Consider the following 25,419-nt stretch of genomic DNA (forward strand, 5'->3'; position numbering starts at 1 on the left):
GTTAGTCTGTTGCAGCCCAAAATAGTCAGGAGACTTATGACGTCTTACGTAACACAATTTTGTTCTAGAATAGATTTTTGTACAGTAGAGCCCACTTCTGTGGGTATTCTGGTTGGCCTCTTGCTTTGCATTTGCTTTATGAAGTAGTTTAAAACGACACCATCACTACCTGGGTGAAATGACTGTGGGAAAAATGATGCAAAATGCAATGCTACTTAAGGCAAATGTGTAGGCTGTTTATAAATTGGTAGCTGTAAATTACTGGATGAAGAGTTGAGGGTTTTGCCAAGGCTGCATCCCCAAATTGTTGGATACTGTGTTATTGTTATCGATTATTACTAATTGAATTTTTCCATGGGTAATACAGTTGTGAATGGTTGCTATACCACAACAACTGTTCAATGTTCATTGATATGTGGATGCAGCTGAAGACAGTTCATACATAACAGTGACATAAAAATCCTAGTTCAGTCCACCGGGGGAGGTATTTGCAATCAGATGTTTTTACCCAGGTCTGTCTTTTGTTGAAGAATTCTGAACTTAAGGGCAAAAATGAACAGTGCAGATCTGAGTAGAGTTAAAAGCCTCCCAGACCCATTGACTTCAATGGAGTTAGATGGACCTTACATGGTTTAGGATTGTGCTGCTTAGCGTGCGGGGCCTGAAATGTTTTCCTGCTAGTTCCTGGATGTGGGTTTTGCTGTCATTTTTGTGTCCATGTATTCTTTGGCAATTGCCAAAATGTTCCTGAAACTCTCTCAAAATATTTAAATACAGGTTGATGGCTTTCTTCACATTTATTTTTCTCTGCTTTATTCTAATTGGCTTGAGCTCCTTGTAGTCATCTGATTTTGCTAGTGACTTTGTTGTTTCTAAATTCCTTAGGCATCTTGGTTTTGTTCTATTTTAAATGTATTTGATATGCAGAATTTTCTTCTGTATATGAGCTTAGGAGCTATAGGAAAGGTCCCCTGTGCAAGCTCCAGTCGTTTCCGACTCTGGGGTGACTTTGCTTTTATAACGTTTTCACAGCAGACTTTTTACAGGGTTGTTTGCCATTGCCTTCCCCAGTCATCTACATTTCCCCCCCAGCAGTCATTTCACCGACCTCGGAAGGATGGAAGGCTGAGTCGACCTTGAGAGCTACCTGAAAACCCTTCCACCGGGGATCAAATTCACCAGGGATCAAACTCAGTTTCCACTGTGGATGGAACTCAGGTCGCAAGCAGAGCTTAGGACTGCAATACTGCAGCTTTAACACTCTGTGCCACGGGGCTCTTAGGAGCTATATAGACTAATAAATGGAAATTCGCTAGCTTAACGAATAGTAGGAATGCTGTGCATGATGTACTATCTATCAGAATTTTCATGGAAGTCCCTAGGCTTAGAAGAATGTAGCTTTGCTTAGGATTGCAAAAAAAAAAAAACCTCCCAAAAAGAACTAAACCCTCTTTAGACAACCTCCAAATATTAAACTCAACATGTCTAGACAGGGAGGGGGGATGAGTGTCCTCCCCTATTCCTTGTGTATCAACAGTCACTGGATCTAGCATTGACCCTAGTAACTCCCCACTTTGTTGGCGAAACTGTGGCAAGAAGGCTTCACCATTACATTGTTGGTGGGAATGCCTGATTGTTAACTTTTTGGCAAAAAGTTATAACCCAAGTGGAAAGTATATCTGGTATTAATATCCCAAGACAAGTGGACATCATCATTCTAAATGACTGGCAATCTGTTAAGGCTTCAGTGTCTAAATTATCTCTTATTATTTTGCTTATAACAGCAGCCAAAACTATAATAGCCCAGAATTGGAAATCTAACCTTAATTTGTCTACAGATAATTGGATCCTTAAAATTCGGCATTTCATCACGATGGAGAAAATCACTGCTGATATTGATAATATAGACCCGGCAAAGGCAGCTAATAATTTTTATGCGAAATGGTATCCAATTCTGGATAAGATAGATGTTGACATCACCCTTTCCTCTCCACTTAACCAGCGGGTAATTCATAAAAGTATTATTCTTTCATGATCGTTTAATTTTTGTAACATTTTATATAAATATAATATAAATAATGCCTTATTTTTCCTCCACTGTAACTATTATTTCTTGTATATAAGCGTTGAGTATAAATAAACAAAAATTGTGTGGGGTTTTTTTTGGGGGGGGGGGGGAACAGCCACTGGATCATGCACCCACAGTGTTCTCAATCCATGATATGATCAGGAATAAATCCTACTCATGTTCTGTTTCTCACTGTAGATAGAGCCAATATATGCTCATTTCCTCTCCCCCGTACAAATGTGGATTTCATTGTGGGGGCATCATCAAAGAGGACTTTGGTTAAAAAACATGTGTGCCTGTATGTGTTTCCCCAAGGCAGGAGGAAGTACGTCTTCAAAACCTTCTTGTGCCACTGCTTTGTTCCTCCAAACCAAATGCCTTGTTTGACGACTTAGTGTAGAATCTGATCCCAAATCCACAGGAATGATCCAAGAAGCTTTTCATTTTAGTGTAGCAGATTTCAGGCCAGGCCTGTAGCCCAGGCTTCCTCTTTGTGGTGCTAACCATTGCCATAGAAACACCAATGTCTCCAGGTTCATTGTGACATCATTTTACATTCTGGCAGGAGGAGGATGAGAGGGGAGACCGTGTCGGGATCCTTCAAAGAACAGTGTGGCTGTTTTTGTTTAAATATTCTGCTTTTTTGAAGAGGAGGGATCCTTGTGGACCCTTGGTTTGATGGTGTAGAGGTAGGCAACTCTACTCAAGCTGACTCTTCTTATGACAAACTGAAGACTGAGAGGGTCAGATCCTCCCTTAAGGAGGAGGCCACCTTGGAGAAGAACAAAGAAAAATGGAGGGAGCTTTTAGGTGTTTATATCCATTATAAGAGTGGATCAGGTGTCTTTAATTCTCCCCAATCTGATCAGAAAGAAGGAGGTGAGAAGACCATTTCCTTCCTCTTCAGGGCAACTCCTTGGATCTTTATCAGCCTCATAAATGTAAAGCGATAGAAAGACGGTGGTAGTGAAAACTGCTGTGAATTCTCTGCCAACTTATGGCAATCCCATAGGGTTTTCTAGCCAAGAGACTAACAGAGATGGTTTGCCATATAAATGTGATTCCCTCCCCCCTCCCCTTAACAGTACTTTTTCGCTCTAGCCATTTAACCAGCTTGGTGTACAAATTAAGGGTCAGGGGGTCTGCATACTAGGCAGAGCTAGTTTGGTGTAGTGGTTAAGTGTAAGGACTCTTATTTGGGAGAACCGGGTTTGATTCCCCATTCCTCCATTTGCACCTGCTAGCATGGCCTTGGGTCAGCCATAGCTCTGGCAGAGGTTGTCCTTGAAAGGGCAGCTGCTGTGACAGCCCTCTCCAGCCCCACCCACCTCACAGGGTGTCTGTTGTGGGGGAGGAAGGTAAAGAAGATTGTGAGCCGCTCTGAGACTCTTCGGAGTGGAGGGTGGGATATAAATCCAAAAATATATGGCAAATGCACAAAGCCCTTCTCTGGAAATGTGGGTGGGATGACCGTGGAACATGTGCTGATAAATGTGCTATACATATGAAGATGTATTTTTTAAAAAGAAAATAATCACAGCAAGTAGGAGGATGGGAAGAGCCCCAAGAGACAGAGATGTCTCTTTCACATGCTCCGGGGGAAGCAGTCATGGAATGTTTAAAGGTTTGAGGATGATAGGATATACTTTTAAATATCAGAGCACATAGTGCAGGGCCAGTTCAAGGTATTTTGCCGCCCTGAGCAAGATACACCCTGTTAGTGTCACCTTGACATTGTTCTACTCTTGCCTCATGAAACACGAAGTGTCTAGGCGCAGACTGAATCCATCTCAAAATAAGATGGATTTTAGTCCATGGAAAACCATGAGTTTGTTAAAGTTATTCTGAGAGACTAGGAGCAGACAGCATGAATTGACAGGTTCAGCAAGATTTTGGTTGCTCTATAAATTACAAGTCTTTTCTTTTTGGCTTTTACTAAGGACCAATGCGACTACCTATTTTCATTGTCTTTTAACATTTCTTTTGATGTCTTTATTCCACTGGTGTTGATTTTACTTCTGAAGTATATTATGCATTAAAAATAACTTCATCCTTTACTATATCCCTTCTGTGTATTGTTGAGCGATTAGGACGATGGTGGAAGTGCTCGTGTAGTGTAGTGTCAGACTAGGATTTGAGAGATCCAAGTTCTGATCCCCACTTTGATATTAAACTCGCTGGGTAATCCTGGGCCCGTCAAACAACACTCATCGTAACCTAACTCACAGGGTTGTTGTGAGGATAAAATGGATGAGAAACATGTAAGCTGCTTTGAGTCTCCATTAGGTTTGCCAGCCTCCGCTTGGGGCTTGGAGATCTCCAGGCGTTACAACTAATCTCCAGACTACAGAATCTGTTCCCCTGAAGGAAATGACTGCTTTGGAGGGTGTATCCCAGGGTGTACCCCACTGCTTTGGAGGCACTGTACCCCAGTGAAGTCCCTCCTCTCCACAAGGCACACTCTCACCATACTCAACCTCCAAAATCTCCAAGCATTTCCCAACCAGGAGATGGCAACCCCAGCTCCCTATTGGAAGGAAAAGTGGGGATGGAAATGAAATAAAAGGGCACAATCCTATGGGAAGTTTCTCTGTGTTAACCCTGTTGGGGGAAAATGGGGGCATCTGAAGATCATTTCATTCCAGTGTGGTTGGCAAAGGACAATTTTCTAGCCATTTGTGGCCCAAAAGACATCTGGGGATGGGAGCAGAGCAGCAATTTGACAATGACCTGTCAACAAGCAATACATTTTTGCTCCTGTTTTTGTAGATTCTAATTCTATATGGCAGCCTATGGAAGACATTACTGGAAGTTGTGAGCGTCAGTTACAACTTTTCAGAGACGTCCCTTGGGCTTACCAAATGAACGATAAAGAATGGTGAGATTTCTTTTGCTGTTGAAATCAATTGTAATAATTTAAGGGAGACCCGCCCCTCCCAAAAAAGAACCTTATTTTCTGGGGTTCATGGCATATCCTTCAGAAGAGGGTCTGGTTTTGGACAGTGTTCATAGTGTTGGAAGAAACCAATATGTCTGGGGACACCTTGTTTGGGATCCATAAATTTGGACCCCTTTTGCCAATCCCCTTCAAACTTGAGAGGGGTATAAGGGGAAGATGCAGTCCCCTGAAAATTTCATGCCATTTGTTCTAAAAACATTCATCCCCAAACCTTCAGAAAGTTTCCCTATTCCATCCAAAGGGCCCCAGGTTTACAAAACTATGTGAAATCTAATTTCTTTTTTTTTAAATACATTGAGTTAAAAACACAAAAATGATAAAAGGAGCGCCTGTAGCTTTAAGCAACTAATTCCCTCAGTGGATGTTGCTAGGCAACCAAAGTATTCCAGGCTGGGTTTTTATGAGTAAAAAGGTAGGCGGAGAGGGCAGGGACTTCACCCTATTCTCTTAGCCTCAGACTTTAGAAGGGGACTATGAGAGAGCCAGAGAGATAGATAGGCTGGGGCACCTTCTCTCCGTTGATGCTACCATGCTTTTGATGTGTAGATTGCTACTCTTAGGGAAACTTCCTTCCTCCTGGACTTGACATCTTCTCTCCACGCTATGCTAGCCTTCTCCATCTTGGCAGCAGGACCTCCTGTATCTCCATCCGTCTTAGCTAGTTGGACTAGATTAGAAACCCATCTCTATCCTGTTAGAATGAAGTTCTTTGCAATAAAGAACTTACATTAGTTTGCAAAGAAAAAGAGGTTCCATGTGTAACCTTGTTTCCTGCAGCACACACTCCAGGTAGACTCTGTTGCGTTGTGTGCCTTGAGCACTCTGCTAACTCAAATACTCCAGCACAGACTGCCATGCTGAGGTGATGTTCACATTGGCTGCTGGCACATGTTACGTTTGTGCGGGTATTCCGTTCACTGATGCTGTCGTTCCCACTGACAGCCAGTTGGGTGGTCTATACAGCAACCAGGAGGGCAATGCAGCACAACCAACCAAACTACCGTAGATGGGAAGATAGCCCGTCTGCCCCAAAGGAATAGAAACCAAGGGATGGAGCCAAGGAGCCAATTTTAAGATCTAAGGAGGTGTGTGGGTGATGGGTGTGAAATATGCCTCTTTGCAGTCTTTCTCCAAAGATTTTTCAGTGGTGGCACCTTGCCTTTGAAATACCCTCCCTCCCGCCCTTTAGTGGCTTGCTTGGTGCCTACTCTACTGTCTTTTAGGCACCAAAAAAAGCATTTCTTTTTATTGAGGCTTTTAATTGAGGAGATCCATCTTTTTTCACTGTTTTGATCATCTGCTTCTAATGTGAAGCCACTTTTAGTACTTTTAAGCTGCTGAATGTTGTTTTCTGCTGTTTTTACAGCTTGTTTTAGCAGTGATAATTTGGGGAGGACATTGTTATTTTTATAATTTTATCGTATTGCTTTTATACAAGGAGATCTCAGGAGAGGCTGTGTATACTTTTTTAAAAAACAAATGTGAAGGAAGGAAACGCCAGTGTAAAACTTAGAAAAATTGCTTTTTGCCAGAAGGAAGGAGTTTTTTCCTAAACATTTTTTTAAAAATTATCTGCCATTTATTGGGGGAAAGAGCAAGAAAGACTAGCAGCTTGAGAGAAACATTGAAAGGTCACCAAAAATGGAATTAGCTAGACTTTGTACAGAGACAATTATGAAAAAATATTGAAAGAAATACGGGATGATCTAACTAACTGGAAAGATCTCCATATTTCGCTCTTAGGTAGAGTCGCTACAATAAAGATGAACATTCTTCCAAGGATCTTATTTCTCTTCCAAACAATCCCAATCACCTTACCCAAACTATTTTTCCAGAAACTTAACTCTATGATCAAGTTGTTTATCTGGCAAGGGAAAAAGGCCAGAATAAAACTGAAAATTTTACAAGACAGCAAATCAAGAGGTGGTCTTGCTCTCCCAGATTGGAATCTGTACTATAAGGCTTGTTGTATTGCATGGTTAAGGGATTGGTGTAAACTAGATAATAAGAGGCTAATGACTATTGAAGGCGTAGGTTTGGGAGAAGGCTGGCACAATTATATGTGGTATCACACTCCTGTAAAAACTGGACGCTTTTTCAGACACGAAATAAGAAGATCCTTGTATAAGATTTGGGATGAAATTAAGCTGATGTATACTTATACTCCAAAGTGATTATCTCCGATAGAAGCTCTGACTCACCCCAACTTGTATAATTGGGATAACCCACAAGATTATGCCTATTTGTTGAATAGCCAAAATGATTTGATTGAGGAAGAACTATCTAAGTTAAATTGGTGGCTCCAGTGTCAACTCAAATCAAGATTTCAGAAAGACAAAGAAAGGGGCTTTTCGAATAAACCAATTGAATTAGATCTTATCTTAGAGTCCAAGCAGAAGATAATTTCTAAAACGTATGATTGGCTACTTCAAGTTAAGATGCAGGATGAAGTTGTAAAAGAAGCTTGGATCCGCTGGCTTAAGGATTTTGGCTATAATATTGATCTGGATGAATGGGAAAAATTATGGAAACAGAATTTAAAACTAATAAAGCCAACTGATCTCAAAGAAAATCTATATAAAATGGTATATAGATGGTATCTTACACCAAATAGACTGGCCAAAATTTACCCCACATACTCTAATAAATGTTGGAAATGCCGAGAAGTTGAAGGATCGTTGTTCCATATATGGTGGCAATGCAAAGAAGCCAGGAAATATTGGGCTCAAGTTAATATTTGGATTCAAAAAATCTTGAAAATACAAGTTAAGCATGTGCCAGAATTGTATCTTCTGAATATCTGTAGGCAAAATTTGCCTACGACCAAACTGAAAGTGTTACTATATATAGTTACCATTGCTAGAACTTTGTATGCCAAGTATTGGAAAAATGATAGAATCCTGAACAGAGACGAATTCATTAATAAGCTGTTGGAAGTCGCTGAATCTGATCTAATGTCCACAAGATTAAGAGAGGGTAATGTGCAAAAATGTCAGGAGGAATGGGACCCCATTTATAAATGGGTCAAAAGTAGAGGCTTCGACACGGAGTAGCTAGAATTTTTTTTTTCCTTTCAAATCCTCTCCATCCCCCAGTGTGTATGATTGGGATGTAGTGGTAGACGTTAGACATAGATGTGTTTTTGACTGTATGGCGCGCCCAAGCGTCTAAGGTGTTTGGAATGTATCTTTTTCGTATGATTAATGTTGATTGTATTTGTTCGTTCTTTATTCTTTCTTTTCTTTGTATGTCCATCTTTTCTTAATAAAAATTTCATATATTAAAAAAATGGAATTAGCTTAAGTGTCAGGACTTTGCCCTTTTAGCAAGAAACTACCAAGGAGCCCTTGACTGTTGGGGGTTTCTTGGGATGGCAGAAAAGCACAAGTTATACTCGAAACCTTGTCTGTGTCCTAGAGCAGGCTGTGGGAGTATGCCCTCACTGTTCTCAGTAAGCTGAGCCCTTTTGCTTGCATAGGAGCAACAAAACAAGTGGCATGAATAGAAGATGCAACATTTGTTTTTTCCAGTGGGGCTGGGGTGCAAGGAAACTTCCTGCTGGATTGTGCCTGAAGGGAGTAGGTGGTTTGCTTGTGGTCTGAAAGAAAAGCCCTGTGCAAAGAAAAATGGAATTCTAGAATCTGTTTGAAGAATGGGAAATTAAACAGATTTGCATAATGTCTGTTCCCTTTTTGCATGTTTTGCTCCATAATTATTTATAACTTTGCTTAATTTACTGTATCTTCCTTAGCAGATCTACTCAGTCTACTCTGGTTTATTCAATTGTACCTACCCCAAGGAAATGTTCTTAGGATTTCACAGTTCTAGTTTTGTTTGTCACAGGGAGTGGGCAGCGCTCTGAAACCTGGCAACCTTGATCAGGACCCTCCTGGATCTGTCCAGATCTCAGCAGGCTTTGCACAGACTTTCAAGCATATCATTGCATCCATAAGGACTAGAAACTTGGCATGCTTTAAACACACACAAGCTTAGGTTCTGTGTCCAGAGGCACTTTTGTGCTGCTGCACAATTGCAATGGACACACAGTTGTGCTTATGGGCATACTGGTACTTGGCAAAGCTTTGTCTCTTTTGTTGTGGAAAAGGTCTATGGATGTTCAGAATGACACAATTAATGCAATCACTTCTTGGCCTTTTGGCTAAGATCAAGTGTAATTAAGGTAAAAATTGCTATCTGTGAGTTTCACTCTGGTTATCGTTTCTTCTCATCCCAGACGACGGATAGCATTGACTGGTTACAGAGCCCAACTGGACTGTGCAAAGTCGATCGCTATACCCCCAGTGAAGAGGAGGAACACACCTGGACGGTAAGAAGTTCTTAAACATGATTCTAGCATGATCCATTTAATAAGAAGGTTTACTGTTTGTTTTATTCTGGTTTTAACTGGGATTTTTAAAAAGTATTATTGTAAGCTGCCTTGAACCACAAGAAAAGGTGGCACATAAACATTTTAGCATAAATACATACATACATACATAAATAGGAGTTTATTTAAAGAATAACAACAACAACAAAAAATCCCTGGTCTGTTCACTTAGGTTCATACAAGCTTGCTGTTAGTATTACATCCTTAAGAATTTTATCCAGATCCTCAGGTTGTTCCACAAACTGAAATGTATAAAACAAGAAAACCAGTAGCTCTGAAATCCACCCATGAACTCTTGAACACCAGGAAAATGGCACAAGGTGGGAGTTCAAAGGTTGAAGCCCTTTCTCCACATGCACCCCTGTCCTGATCTTAATCATGGACTGCGTACACAGGAAGTGAGGAGATCCCTCGGCTCACATCCCTCACGCATGGTAGGGCAGGCCCACAGCTCATTATGCAGAACACGCTTCAGCTAAAACAATCTTAGCAGGGCTAGAAGAAACTCCGCCCTGACCTGGATGGGCCAAGCCAGGCCGATCTCATCAGATCTTGGAAGCCAAGCAGGGTTAGCCGTGGCTAGCATTCAGCTGGGAGGCCACCAAGGAATACCAGGGCTGTGCCAGATAATGGCAACCCACCTCTGAACGTCTCCTGCATTGGAAACCTCATGAAGAGTCACCGTAAATCAGCTGTGAGTTGACGGCAAAAGAAAAGAAGAGACTCCCACCTGACAGTTGTGAGGAGCCCCTGCTGGCAGGATTGGACCAGAGTTGGGGCCACACTGCACGATACACCAGCCAAGGGCATGACTGAACCCGCCATCTGATGTGCATCAGGGGAACTCACCTTAAAAAGCGCCCCAACCTGGATAGCTCAGGCAAGCTCAATCTTGGAAACAAAGCAAGCCTGACCCTGGTAAGTACTTGGATGCGAGATCTCAAAAAGGAATACCAGGGCCAAGACACAGAGGCAGGCATAGCAAGCCACCTCTCTGAAAAACGTTTTAAGCCCCAGTAGGGGTCACCAGAAGAGCCCCGTGGCACAGAGTGGTAAAGCTGCAGGACTGCAGTCGGAGCCCTCTGCTCACAACGTGAGTTCGATCCCAGCGGAAGCTGGTTCAAGTAGCCGGCTCCAGGTTGACTCAGCCTTCCATCCTTCAGAGGTTGGTAAAATGAGTACCCAGCCTGCTGGGGGGAAAGTGTAGATGACTGGGGAAGGCAATGGCAAACCACCCCGTAAAAAGTCTGTCGTGAAAACGTTGTGAAAGCAACGACACCCCAGGGTCGAAAACTACTGGTGCTTGCTCAGGGGACTACCTTTACCTTTTTAGGGGTCACAAGAAGTCAGCCATGACTTCATACACACACACACACACACACACACACACACACACACTTGCTGGTTCCATCAGTGCTGCAAGGGAAGAGAAGAAGCTTCTGGTTGCCCTCCCACCTTGCTTTCACCAGCAGAAAGGGCTGGGGAGGGAGATTTTCTGGTTCTGGATGCCCTTGGATGAGGTGGGAGGGAGCCAAGAAGCTCCTTCTCCCCCCCCCCCCCCGCCCCTGGCAGCACTCCCTCATGGTTTGTGGGTTGCTGGAGCCAAGCCATGAGCCCCTAGTCTACAATCTGAAATGGTACAATCCAGCAAGTACTGCATCACATCATTCTTCTGAGCATGCTCAGGCATGCAGCTAATGACAATGGCAAGTTTTTCTAGAGCAGGCGACACTCATTAGATTGGTGTCTAGATTATTATTTGAATGTTTTCCCCCAGCATTGAATGAAGACAGGTTTTGTTTTGTTGGGGTGGTGATGAGGATTTTGTACTAATTGAATCCCACCATTGTGAGCACTGAACCACTGAAAAATTGTGTTTACTTCCCACCTTTAGACTGACTCTGCCAAACTTTTCCAACAAACTTCCTCTGATCCAATCAAAGTCTTGAGCTGGCTCCGAAAAGATCTGGAAAAGTGTGCAACGGGGCTCCAGAATGTGCTGAATGCCAGTAACAACGCAGGGGGTGCCGGTACGAAAGACTCGACCGCAAGTGCGAGGCAAGCCATGCCGCAGCGCAATGTGCGTTCCCCTGGTGGCTACAGCGTGTGCGACGAGGAGTTCAGCGTGAATGTCCACTCCAACCGGGGCTCCCCCGAATTTCACTTGTCCATGAAGGCCGCTTGTCAAAAGGAGTCGAAGGATGAGGAAAGCGAGCATTCTGTTTCGCCAAACATGAATCCTGACCCCGATGAAGTCTCTTATTATTGCAATCGGCTTTCCAACCTCGCCATAGCAATGGCACGCAAGGAAATGAACGAGAATGCAGATGGCAACGCACATGTCCAGAAGACGGTTTTTACAGCTGCTGGGGACCACAGCCACAGGTCTGTCGGGGCAGGTGCAGAGGAGAAGCACAAACCATCCAAGATGGGCGAATGCAAATTTGAAGGGAGCCCCACGACTAAGCAAAGGACCATCTTTTACAAAGAAGAGAATACGGAAGTTCCAAATAAAAGCGAACCATACAGGGAGGGGAGCAAAGGTTGCAGCCATCGGAAACGTTTTGGCACTGACGAATACACCAACTCCCTGAGCAAAGGCTTACTGGTTTACGCCAACAATGTTGTTTCGGATATGATGGTCTCCGTCATGAAGACGATGAAAGTGAAAGTGAACGATTCCAACATAGCTTGCGCAGTCCTAAAGAAAGTGTTGCTGAAGCATTCCAAGGAGGTGGTCTCTGACCTGATAGACTCCTGCATGAAAAACTTGCACGATGTCACGGGGACCCTCATGACTGACTCAGACTTCGTTTCGGCTGTGAAGCGGAGCCTCTTCACCCAAGGAAGCCAAAAGGTGTCTGAGATTGTCCAAGCCATGCTGAATCGCTTGCATCACGCTTTGATTGTCCAAAAGCAGGTGGGCGACAAGGCCCGTTCCCAAAGCATGGCTTTTGCCAGTTACAAGGCAGGGGGAGGGGCCGACGGGAAGGCTCAGAACATGAGGTTTTCCGCTGCTAAAACTGAATCGCATAAAGGGAAAGAAATGACTTGCGCGGAAACGGTCGGCAACCACATCCTGAAGGAGGGCCTCACCAAGTGGCAGAAAAGGAACGACTCCGGAGGATCCAGTCCCCAGTCACCCAAGGCTGCAGGTGGTGCCCCCTGGAATCCAGACAACCAAGACCCCGCCACGGATTCTTGGGCAAGAGACCTGATTGTGACAGCATTGCTCCTGATACAATACCATCTTGTACAGCAGGAGAACGCCATGAAGGAAGCAGAAGGGGGTAGGTCCAGCAAAACAGCTGGGACGTTTGGCTTTCTGTCCCATGAGAAAGGCAGCGGTGGCTCCCCCCCACTTCCGAGAAGACTGTATGACCCAACAAAGCAAAGTGATGATGAACAGTTGGAAGTGAGTCCCGAAAATGACATGTCTAGTGTGATAGTGATGCTCATCCAGAAGCTTGTTAATGAGACCGTCAGCAAATTAGGAGGAAGCTCAGAGAGTGGGATGGCAGAGGAAGTAAGCAGGAATGCCTGCAAATACTTTGAGGGACCAGGACCGTCCGGCCTCTCAGAAACAGACCATTCCTATGAGGACGCCATCTCTGGACTGACCAAAATGATTCTGGAACAGTTTGATGTTGACAGGAAGGAAGGAGGCAGCGGCCCCTTCATTGACCACCTAGTGGATACAGTAACAAAGCTGTGTCTCATGATAGCCAAATACAGCAGTCCTGAGGCAGGTCTGGGAGATGTGGGAGATGAAGAAGATGCTGGCGGGGCAATGTATTTCAAGGGCTCTGACACTGGGGAAAGCCGAGTCGGATCGGGCGAAGACACAACATCTGGTCGCAAAGTGGTTGTGACCAACCAGAATGCTCCAGAGAACATACATCACAAACAGCTCCAAGCCATCCTTCAGTGGGTGGCAGCCTCACAGTTAAACGTGCCCGTGTTGTATTTCATGGATGACGATGAAGACACACTGAATAAGGTAAGCGATGAAAAACTAGTTTGGGAAAGGTAGCAGAATGGGGTAGTATTTCAATAAGCAGGCTTCCCCAACATGGTGCCCACTGAGCTTTTCACAGCACAGGTGGGGCCACTGTAAGACAGGGCTTGTTATTGGCTGCCCTGCCACCCCCCAACAAACTACTTGTATCATAGTTTGATGTTTGGAATAGCTGCCAATGCCCATGCCTCTCCCATTGAGCAGTGGCAAACATTGGACCCCTCCAGGCCTCGGTCTCTTCGTGACGACGTATTGCTTCTCCTCAGGGAGAGAGGAGACGAATGGGTTGCTGCTGCTTGAAGCTGCCGATCACGCACTTCATTATCTCCAGAGTTGTGTCTCCTGTTCTTGGGTTCACTTCAGCTGCCTTTTGCCACCACATGCCCACCTGTTGGTTTGTCTGACTGGACAGGGAACTGCAGCTGCCAGAAGCAACAGTGCCAGCTGCCTCCTCTTGGTTCCTAGTTTTCTCCCTAGACACCCCCCCACACACACACACACGCTCTCTTTGCTGGGGCCACTGTTTGCTTACGGAGTAGTTGGCCAGGAACCAGCAACCACAGGGAGCGGCAGCCAGTGGTGTTAACACCAACCAGGAGAGGTGGGAAGGGAGAGGAAGGGGGAGGCATACTCCGACTCTTAGAATTTTCTTTATTTTGTTTACTTCAGATGAACATATGACTGCCCTATACTGAATCAGACCCTCGGTCCATCAAAGTCAGTATTGTCTGCTCAGACTGGCAGCGGCTCTCCAGGGTCTCAAGCTGAGGTTTTTCACACCTATTTGCCTGGACCCTTTTTAGTTGGAGATGCCGGGGATTGAACCTGGGACCTTCTGCTTACCGAGCAGATGCTCTACCACTGAGCCACTATCCCTTCCCCCTCCATGTGAAGCTTTGTGTGGAATGCAATTTGCATTTTGTGGAACAAAGATGATGTGTGATCTCAGGGCTTTTTTGTAGAAAAGGCCCATCAGGAACTCATTTGCATATTAGGCCACACACCCCTGACACCACCATTGTTTCACACAGGGTTTTTTTTTTTTTTTTGGTAGAAAAAGCCATCAGGAATCATTTATGTATTAGGCCACACGCCCTGATGCCAAGCCAGCTGGAACAGCATCCCTACTCAAAAAAAAAAAAAAAACCCTGTGTAATCTTCCTCTTTTTTGTTTCAAATAGGGTTGCCAGTCTCCAGGTGGTGGCTGGAGATCTCCTGGAATTACAACTGACCTCCAGGTTACAAAGATTGGTTCCCCTGGAGGAAAATGGCTGCTTTGCAGGGTGGACTGTGGTTACACTCCCACAGAGGTCCCCAGCCTCCATCACTAAAATCTCCAGGGATTTCCCAACCCAGAGCTGGCAACCCTAGCTCTTAAGAAACCGAATCCTAGCGATCCTAGAACTAGGTAAATGTTCGAAAGAGGTTGAGAATGGGACGAGGCTTGGTAGACGACCATGAATGGCTAGCTCTGCTGTGCCAGTCACTTTCCCCAAAAAGCGTATAACAGTCTTCCCGGCTTTCTCTTTTCTTTTGCAACAGCTTCAACGACTCTCCTCCTTGGCGGTGGAAAAGGGCTACAGTGTCGGGGAAGTCATGCAAGCCGTGCTGAAGTACGAGAAGGAACGGCAGCTGGGGGAGGCCTTGGGCAACTTGGTGCGGTTGCCTGTACTAGACTGGCTGCTTCAGCACCTGTGAGTGCCACGGCCTCTCTCTCTCCTCTGGGGGCGGGGCTTCTGCTTCACCCACAGCCCCGCCCATCTTCATTACCACAGCACTCATTTGTCAGAGATGATATTATGAGTTTTAGTGACCCCGACCCCACCCCCCTGCTGAGCAGTCATATGAATAAAAGAAGGAAATACTTAAAATGTTGGTTGAGCGATCGTTTCTAGACATCCGGGAGATTTTTTTTTGTAGGTGTCGAGTTCTGCCTCTCTCAACCGAAAGTTTTCAGCTCTGACATGTCTTTGACCACTATGTATTCTGGAGGATGTTCGGCTAATGAATGATTGACCACTGTTAGCTCCTGGAAGTGGAAGTAGGAAATTGTAGTACAGTGTATTGCAGTTCTCCTGGCTTTCTCTTTCCTTTCCCAGCAGCATCAACAACTCTCCTCCATAGAATTCAAAAGGGGATACAAATGGATAAGCAGCAGTTCCCCAGGGCCATTTCAGATGGGAGGAAAGGTTGGTGGGGAGAGGCTTAAAGCCCCCTCTCCCTGCATGCCTGCAGGGAACTCCAAGCACACATCTGCTTGCCTGGAACAGTATCGGACCCACGGCTTTTTTGTAGCAGGAACTCCTTTGCATGTTAGGCCACACCTCTCTGATGTAGCCAATCCTCCTGGAGCTTACAGGGCTCTTAGTATAGGGCCTACTGTAAGCTCCACGAGAATTGGCTACATTAGAGAGGTGTGGCCTAATATGCAAAGGAGTTCCTGCTACAAAAAACAAGCCCTGATTGGACCCATAAACAATGTAATGCCTAGTGAGGCCCAGAGTTCAAATCTTGATCCTGGCTGTTATGTGAACCAACATTCACCATTTAAGTTGACAGTCATAAAATAGCCCTCAGGTAAAAAAAGGTAACCCTCCAGTTAAGAGCCTGGGTTAAAATAAATGCGTAAAGGAGAATAAGGTAGGTACCAGGTGAGCCTTAAGGATGAGGACATTCCAAATGTGAGGTGCCGTCACTGAAAAAAAACCCTGTCTAGTTGCCATTAGCCACACCTGTGTGTGTGAGGACAGAGAACAGGGCTAGGGACAACAGTCTTAGCTGACAGACTGGATAATTTGGGAGGAGGTGGTCTTCCTCATCAGTTCCACCACCACTGTCAGCAGTGTGCTTTGTGTGATCCAAAATATTGTGAAAGGAAAGTTTCCCATGGGCCAGTGTGGAAGCAGGACAATAAACAACGTCTGAAAGGTAGTGGGATCAGAACTCAAGAGGTGACAGGATGATTGTCTTCACCTACAGAAGCCAGCAGCCTGCACAGTCATAACAAAATCTCTTAGGATGCATTCAGACCACAGTAACCCCTGGCTTCATTAAACTGAGGGTTATCTCATATCCTGGCCCAGGATATCACTCCCATTATTTTGCACCCATACATGAATCCATGGACTTTGTAGCTGATACCGCCCAGCATTTCTTGTGATATCCATGTCAGTTCACTGAAAACACGTGAGGAAGATCAATGCCCTTTCTTGAATGATGCTCAGAATACATCAAAGTATGAGAATCTCACGCAGTGGTCAGCAAAGCGCCACCAGTTAAGTGAACCCGTGGGTCGGCTTCATGGAAGCTTCCCTTCCATTAAGAGGCAGGATCCAAAGCCAAATAATTCCTTGTTGGAAGAGGAAAACAAGGAAGGATAAGAAAGCAAGATGGCAGTTACAGAGAAAAATGATTGTGTTCATTACGCTCTGTTCAGTTGTCATTTTTGACTGGCTTTCTGGGCAGAGCAGATTCCATTTGCTATGGAAAAGCCATGCTTCTCAATGAAACTCTCTGCCTGTTGTGAGACACACAGTTCAGTCCTATGCAATTGCACCCCACTCACTTCAATGGGCTTAGAACGGTTTCAGTTTTAAGATTAAAGACACCACTGAGTGGATATTAAGATCTGCCATATTCTTTAAGGAAGGTATTATCATGGAAGTGCTGCTGGAAATTTAAACTGTCGTCTTTACTGATTTCTTTGGTAGATCTTGGTGACTCCTCCTGTTGCTATGTACAAGCAGATTCCAAGCCAATTATAAAGGTTTCTGGTTACCTTGAGACACATGCTGAATAAGACACTTTTAATCTTTCAATGGACTTTAGCAATTGTTTGCAAGTGGATTTGGCCATTTCACGCAGTAAAATCCAGTTGCAAAGTGTCTTGGAAGTGCATTATTCAGTGTGTGAAAGCCTTGTACAGTTCATACAGCATGCTAAGCTCCAGCTTTGTGCCAGGAAAAGCTAAATTGTGTTGTGTGTGTGCTCTGCTTTGTACTCCATTGCTGTTTCAGATCTGCCTTAAGTCATTTGGCGACAGAGGTGCTAGCCATATGTGGAGGACATCCATCTTTCTCCTTTTCCTCAGGGCTCATATACATGAGCCGCCCTGAGCCTGCCTTCAGTGGGGAGGGCGGGATATAAATTAAATAAATAAATGATACACCTGACACACATTAGGTCATTGGTGTGCAACTGGACAGTCAGATGTACATTGGGGGAACTCACAAACAGTGCTTTGGGAGAGGAAGCAGTGGAAAGAGGGAGAAGGAGCTTCCAGTTTAGGTCAACTTCTGTTGTGCTTGCACACTTTCTGTTGAATGGCAGAAAAATGAAACCTACAATATTTGCCATAAGTATTTGATGTTGATTAATACTTATGAGATGCAGAGTCTCAGGAATGAATGGAATAAAGAGCTAGATTACCCTATTTTGACAGAGCAATGAGATATGGCCTTTATATCTGTTCTCTCCATTAAATTATGACTTATTTAGCAAATAAAAATGTTTATGCTATACTGGACATGATTTTGGTGAAAATGGGGTGGGAGGCAAACCAGAAGTTCTTTCTCCCTCACAGTGCAAGTGAACGAAGTGTTTAAGGTAAGTTCCACCTATGTACATCAGACCTCGAGTCCAGTCACACACCCATGACCAGACAGATATTGGGCATATCATGCATTTGAGCTTGCAGCCAAAAGATGTGGCAGGTGAAAAAATTTCTCAGGCCAGAAAGGACCAGATGGAGGCTGATAAACTAAAGCACAATCCAGGACAAACAGAGATGCTGCCCTGACAATGAAAAGATTCTTCAGACTGCTGTTACACTCTGACAAAACGGGAATGCTTTTGGATTATTTTTGGATACCCAGTTGCATTTCCGTGCCTTGAAAAGCCTTTTACCAACTCCAATTAGAACACCAGCTGGGGTTACCAGGTCCCCCCAGGCTATCAGCAGGGGACCATGGCGGGGAGGGTAGCGTGGCCTGGTTCAGATTGGGAAACTTCTGGACATTTGGAGATGGAGCCTGGGGAGGACAAGGGACCTCAGGGGTTCAAGGCCATACAGCCCATCCTTCAAATCATCTTCTCCAGAGGAATGGATCTCTGTGGTCTGGAGATAAGGCATAATTCAAGGGGATCCCCAGGGTCCCACCTGGAGGCTGACATCTCTAACAATAGCCAAAGCATTCTTGGAAACGAATAGTCTTGCCGCAGCTATCCACAGTTTCACCAAGGTTAATTTACTTTAGATGGACTCTACACAGGGAACCTTTGAAGAATGCCTTGCAACCATTCTAAAAAGTTGCAGAAAGAGAGTTCAAGAAACATACTGTGTGGAAAACACTTTCCCCCTCTGCCACAAGATCTATGTTGGCTGCCATTTTGTTTCCAAATGCAATTCTAAAGCCCTACATGACCTGAGTCTGAAGGTCCACCTTCCACCATACAAGCCTCTCTGTTCACTTGGATCTACTTTGGAGGTTGTTCTTTGGGTCCTCCTACTGGTAAGGTGGGTAATGACAATATAGAAGGCCTTCCTGCCATGGTGTAAGAACGTTGACATTTCCTGTCCCAAGGGGCTATACCTATAACCCTAATTACTGGTTCTCCCTCCCCCCCACTTTTTTTTTGCTGTCAATTCACAGCTACCATGTGGGGTTTTCAAGGCAAGAGACAAACATAAGGTGGTTTGCCATTGCCTGGTTCCATGTCATGCCCCTGGTATTCTTGGGTGGTCTCCTATCCAAATACTTATGAGGTCTGACCCTGCTTAGCTTCTGAGATATGACAAGGTCAGGCTAGCAAGGACTATCCACAGCTTTTAGACATGCACAGATACTGACTTTTAGACACGCACAGATGTTCAGCCTGGAGAGGAGACGACTGAGAGGTGATATGATCACTATCTACAAGTACTTGAAGGGCTGTCATAAGAACAGGGCAGAATTGTTTTCTGTTGCCCCAGAACGTTAGACCAGAACCAAGGGGTAAAAATTAAATCAAAAAGTTTCCAGCTAAACATTAGGAAGAACTTCCTGACAGAGCAGTTCCTCAGTGGAACAGGCTTCCTCGGAAGGTGGTGGGCTCTCCTTCCTTGGATGTTTTTTAAACAGAGGCTAGATGGCCATCTGACAGCAATGCTGATTCTGTGAATTAGGCAGATCATGAGAAGGAGGGCAGGAAGGGTTTCATCAATGCTTAATTCTTGTGGCCCTTTCTTATACACTCAGGGAAATGCTGATTGACACTTTGGGGTCAGTCAGCAGTTTTTCTCCAGGCCAGTTTGGCAAGGGATTCTGGAGGTTTTTGCCATCTTCTGGCCATGGAGCAGGGGTCACTGGGGATGTATGTGGCGAGGGGGGAGGTATTTGTGAATTTCCTACATTGTACAGGGGGTTGGAGTCACTAGATGATCCTGGCGGTCCCTTCTGACTCTACGATAATATGTTTTGAAGTTTTAACTGGATTGGGTTTTGTTACTGTTTGTTTTGACTGTTTTGAACACTTTGGGGGGAGGGCACATGACTGACAGTGTAATCCCAAGTAAAGTTAGACCCTTCGAAGACTTAGAAGGGTGCTAGCATGATAGTGTGACTCCCCTCCCCAAATATTTTTAAATGGGATATATACTGTTATATGCACAATTACAATCATCCTTTACCTATAAAAACGAGATTCACTAAAATGGTTCTGGGAGAAAGTCACATCACTGACATTGATCACCAGGCACCCTTCATATCTTTTCTGCAGTGCCTGTTTCAGTATAATAAAAATGTGGAAAACTTGATTGACAGTGTTTGGAAACTGAATGCAGAGGGGTGACTTCCAAACAGTGTTCCCTCAAAGCTGAGTTAGTGTGAGCTAGCCCATAGATTTTTAGCCTCCAGCTCACACATTTTTGTCTTAGCTCAGGAAGGATAACTCCAGAGCACACTAATTTATGCAGTGGCTCACAGCTTTAATGCCAGTAGCTCATAAAGTAGAATTTTTGCTCACTAGACTCTGCAGCTTAGAGGGAACATTGCTTCCAAACACAGTTTGCTGCTGCAATATTTACATATATCTTCATCCTTGTACTGCCAAAAATGACTGATCAGATGTCATGGATGATCTTCCACACCAGGTCGATGGACCAAACATTTAGGAGACAGCAGTTGTCCATTGCAAACGTAAAACCAAGTCCATACTGCCTGTGAGAACTGCATTGAAATGTTGGATATTCCTGCAGGTGATGCTTTCTTTGTGATGTGGCTCACCAGGTCCGCTTGCAGGCTATAGTTTTCATGCATGGGGAAAGCTGACTCTATGCAGGGGGAAAAATGTAACCAGTAATTTGAGATTTCTTGGCTTACTTTCAGCCAATCACATTTGATATGTGTAGATTCATTCATCAAACTTAAACCATAGAGTTGTAAGTAAGACTGGTTTGGGGCATCTTGTTTGTCACTGAAGCCACAGCGAACAAATATATGTATCAGGACTGCATCCTGCCAAAAAATTACTTTATTTCCTGGACCTTTGATATATTCCAGTGACATATTTGTGATGCAAGTAGGGGTGGGGGGAGGCTCATTGCTTTGTAGGCTGTAATTTAGACCTTTGCATTTTATAACATAGATCTGGCGTCTGTAATTCCTAGCTTATCTTGTTGTAGTAACAAAGATCTGGTGCCTGGACTGTTCAATCCTCCCTGTGTGCAAATGGCCTTAAAGAGTGTGAACTAACTAGGCTGTGTTGTCTTCAAGTGATATACACCTTGGTGTGAGAAAGTGGGAGAGGGGAAGAGTTCCTTTTGCTGCATGATTTATTTTAGCTCTGATTATAGCCATTAGGCTTCATTCCTGGCAACCCTCTGGCTGGAGGGTTGACTCCTCTTATCAATACTCAATAAACTCTACCTATGTTTCCATAAGAAAACGTCTATATGATTGATCCCCGGTTGATCCTCACCTTATGGCAGGAACCAGGAGATCAACTTTGGGAGGACTTGCTTTAGAATGAACCTAAGAAGACCCCTGCTAGATCAACTCAGTGGTCCATCTAAACCAGCATCCTATTGCTCAAAGTGGCCAACCAGATGCCTGGAGACTCAACAAACCAAGTGCAAAGACCTTCCCCTGATGTTGCCTGCTGTGGCAGAATGGGCCCGCTGTGGCCTGCAGGCCCTATGTCAGAACTTGTATCGTTATGCATGCTGAGCTTGTTGATATTAGCCTAACCGACTCCATATTGTAACTGCCTACTAATCCTATGTCCTTGTAGTCAGGCCTACCAAATGCTTTGCATTTCAAACAAACTGTAACCACTGAAGGGTGACAGATAGTCTCTGGAAAACATCTGCAGGTGTCCTTTGAAGCTAGCCTGCCAGAGCATCACAGCAGGGCTCCTTCCTCCTCCATGGAGATAAGGGACCCTGGGAACAGACAACTGTCTCCCAGAGTGTGAGAAATGGTTTTATTGTTTCTGTTACAACTGCATAAAGAATGCATCGATAGCTGAACCCGTTATCAGAGTCAACTTGTGCTTTCCCTGAACACAGTACTCAATAAACGTCTCATACTTTTGAAACAAAGTAATGAGTTTCGTTTGAAGTTCTTCAAGTTCTGACATTCCACCTGCCCTCTAAGGTTTTTCCAACACCTGGCTGGAGAGGCTTTTCTTTCTCTCTCTGGTAACCACTGTCACTACCTGACTTTTGTGAGGAATTGCCCACTGGGAGGGTCAGGAGCAATGTTTCTTCTAAACTGTGGAGTCTTGTGAGCAAAAATTCTACTCTGTGAGCTACTGGCATTTAAGTTGTGAGCTACTGCATAAATTAGTTTGCTCTGGCGCCATTTTTCCTGAGTTAAAAATGTGTGAGCTGGAGGCTAAAAACTGTGAGCTAGCTCACACTAACACAGCTTAGAGGGAACATTGGTCAGGACTCCCAGCTTCCCTTCTGTGTTTCCTGCTGCCCAGCGGCTGGTCACCACAGGGGCTGTTTACTGCCTTTTGCACCCCTGGAGGAATATTTGCTTGCCAACTGACTGCCTTCCCCCTGGTGCTTCTTTTAAAATACCATGACCATGATGGTGGACTTAGTTGGATCCAGATGGGTAGCTGTGTTAGTCTGAAGAAGCAAAACAAAGTCACAGAGAACCACTACCAGCATCAAAAGGTATAAAGTATTTATTTAAAAGAAAATGTTCACAAACATACTTTTAGCATTGCACCAGATTGAGGAAGGGATTGAAAAGAAATGGGTAAAACACAAATCCTCTATCCCTCTCTCTATATATGCCCTACCAGATTTTAAAATATAGGACAGACTTCTTAGTTTTGGACGTTATAGATCTCTACAGAGTTACCATTACCTTGAAGTTTCCCTCAGTTCTTCAGGCTAGCACATGATTAATGGCTGCTTTTTTCAGACCTCAGTTAAGAGTTCTGTCTGCTCTGATAGACTCAGCATCCAAAGAGACCTTCCTCTTTGCTTCCAGGAGTTTTATCACCAGTCTTTTCCATATCCACTGACCAGGTCAGGCTGGGTCAGGGAAGCTTTTCCTGGAGATTCTTCAGGAATTCCTTTCTGAAGGAATGCCTCCAAGTCTCTGTTCCCTGCTGGAGGGGTGGGTGGGGAGACTGAACACTGAACACTTGCTAGACCTATTGGCATTTCTTAAGAGGTAGCTGAGGTGAGCCTTGAAAGTCATTGATTGACTTCCTCCTCTCTGCCTGATCTTCTTCGTGGTCTCTGTGCAGTCCCACACATGAGTGCACCGAGTCCGCTCTCGTTCACCAACAAACCAGGTCTCCGCGCGTCGGATCTGATCCCGTTCGCCAACACATCTTTCTTCTCTTCGAGCCCGCTCTCGCTCCCCATGTAGGCGCCGCGATTCCGGCTCATCTACCTACTATGAACACCAGGATTACTATGCACGTGGACGTTACGACTACTCATCTTTTTCTCGATCTCCTTCACCGAGAAGCCGACCTTACCATTGCCTCTCCCGTTCCCCCTCTGAAGAGGGAACACGCCACTCCCGGTACCAGGAATCAGCTCCTTATTTGGGCCGTGAGGTTCTTACCCCTCGAATCCGCTATGAAGATTCTCCTCGACCCCGCGGCTACGATAGACTCCGAGAGCCTACTCGGCTTCGAGACCCCGAATATTTTCCATCTCGGCACATGGAATCGTTTCGAGTCCAGGAATGTCCTCGGTATCGGGATGTGGAGAAACCCCATACTGCCTCCGCGACGGTTTCGACTGCCCCTCCAGTCATTGTTACTCCACCTCGATCATCCAAGGATGCTCAGACCTCCAAGCCTCAGACTTCCACTTCAGAACCGATCGTATCACCTCATTCTCCTTCTAGAGAGGACTCCCACTCCGACAGAGAAACCTCAGCATCGTCGGATTCGGAGGACCACCCTGCCTCTGTAGCTTCAGAATCTGCGCCACAGCTCCGCCTTTCACCATCGGATGCTTCTAAGGCCTACTTAAATCTCATTACCACTATGGCCGAGACTTTAAAGATTGCTTTACCTTTCTTCACACCTGCTATTCAGAGGTTTGCTGCCTGTAAATATGGAGGGTCCCCTTCGTTCACCACCAGGCCATTAGCTATTCCTGAACCTCTCTTCCATGAATCCTTTCAACATATATGCTTCTGAGCTTCATTGGCAGTAAATATAATCATCTGTTGAGTAAAGAAATACTCCCCTCCCCCCCCCCCCAATCTATTGCCCATTAATTTCATTGGGACTCCTGAGTTCTAGTGTAATGGGAGGGGATCCCTCTATGCACTTTCTCCATCCCATATATAATTCTACAAACCTCTCTCATGCCCCCCTTTTTCTGTTTTTCTCAGTTGAGAAGACATTTCCATTTGCCAAATGAGACAACTTTGGGCTAGCATCATTAAGAGAATTTCTCTTAAAATTTCTTTATCCAATTGCTCCCTGAAATAGCCCCCCCTTTTAGGAACTGTTACCCAGGAGTGAATCTCACCCATGAACTCACTGGCTGGCCCTGTAGATGTTGTCCTTGGATGGTTGTAAGAGATTTGGATAGCTCCATGCATCCCACCTTGAGCTCCTTGAAAGAAGCATGGAAAGCATTTAATATACAGCAGTTTGGTTGTTGACTAGGTTTCCTTATTAAGCAACTCAGAACTCAGTTGCCAGGTGTGACGGAGCTGGACATGGATCAGAACCAAGGTATGCAAGGAAAAGATGCTTAGACCCAGGGCCAGATCTAGGGGGGGGGCAGAGGGGGGTACTTGCCCCGGCTGCCAACAGAGGGGGAGGCGCCAAATTGGGTATGGAGTCCATTGTATTCTATGGGACCATAAGACAGAATGGCCCATAAGGGGGCTTCATTTTTTAATTTTGCCCCCTCTCAAAAAAACATGTAGATCTGGTCCTGGTTAGACCTTCTCTCCATGCCATTTTCCCAACTTGAAATGCCCACAGTGGACACTATTTGTTCCGTCAGGGCTTCAACTGGACAGGTTTGTTCCGTCAGGGCCCCAACTTTCAGGTTGGAGAAATGGTGTGTTTGGGAAGAGGGGGGAAAGGTTAAAGCACCTCTTCCCACATGCTATACAACCCTGATGCAATCAGTCCTCCACACTTCTAAGAACAGAGTTCTCAGCCAAGAACTTTCAACCCAGTCTGATGGAGAGTCTTTGGGGGCAGGGGATGTGAATCAGCATTTTGATAACTAAAAGGATTCAGACTACATACAGCATTTTGGTAATTTAAAAATGCTGGTTTGATTCGCTACTCCTTCACATACACCTGCTGGTGTGACCTTGAGTCAGTCACAAGTTCTCACAGAGCTGTTCCTCTCAAGAGCTCCACCTACCTCACAGGGTGTCTGTTGGAAGGAGAAGGGAAAGGAGATTGTAAGCTGCTCTGAGACTCCTTCGGATAGTATAGGGTGGGGCATAACTCCAGTCTCTTCTTCTCTTTGTCTGCATGCACACTTCATCAGACAC

The 25,419-nt window shown here is 44.9% G+C and overlaps 1 protein-coding gene across 1 annotated transcript; it reads left to right on the forward strand.

The window, feature by feature from the left end:
• The first annotated feature begins 4,845 nt into the window (after positions 1-4,845).
• AKAP3 (A-kinase anchoring protein 3) lies at positions 4,846-15,303 on the forward strand. Its single transcript, XM_060254426.1, has 4 exons — positions 4,846-4,946; positions 9,262-9,354; positions 11,309-13,414; positions 14,975-15,303. Exons 1-4 carry the CDS (start codon positions 4,944-4,946, stop codon positions 15,128-15,130), a joined length of 2,358 nt encoding a protein of 785 aa, XP_060110409.1. The 5' UTR covers positions 4,846-4,943; the 3' UTR covers positions 15,131-15,303.
• Positions 15,304-25,419: the final 10,116 nt, after the last annotated feature.

Source organism: Heteronotia binoei, chromosome 14, assembly GCF_032191835.1.
Source record: "Heteronotia binoei isolate CCM8104 ecotype False Entrance Well chromosome 14, APGP_CSIRO_Hbin_v1, whole genome shotgun sequence".
NCBI lineage: Eukaryota > Metazoa > Chordata > Lepidosauria > Squamata > Gekkonidae > Heteronotia > Heteronotia binoei.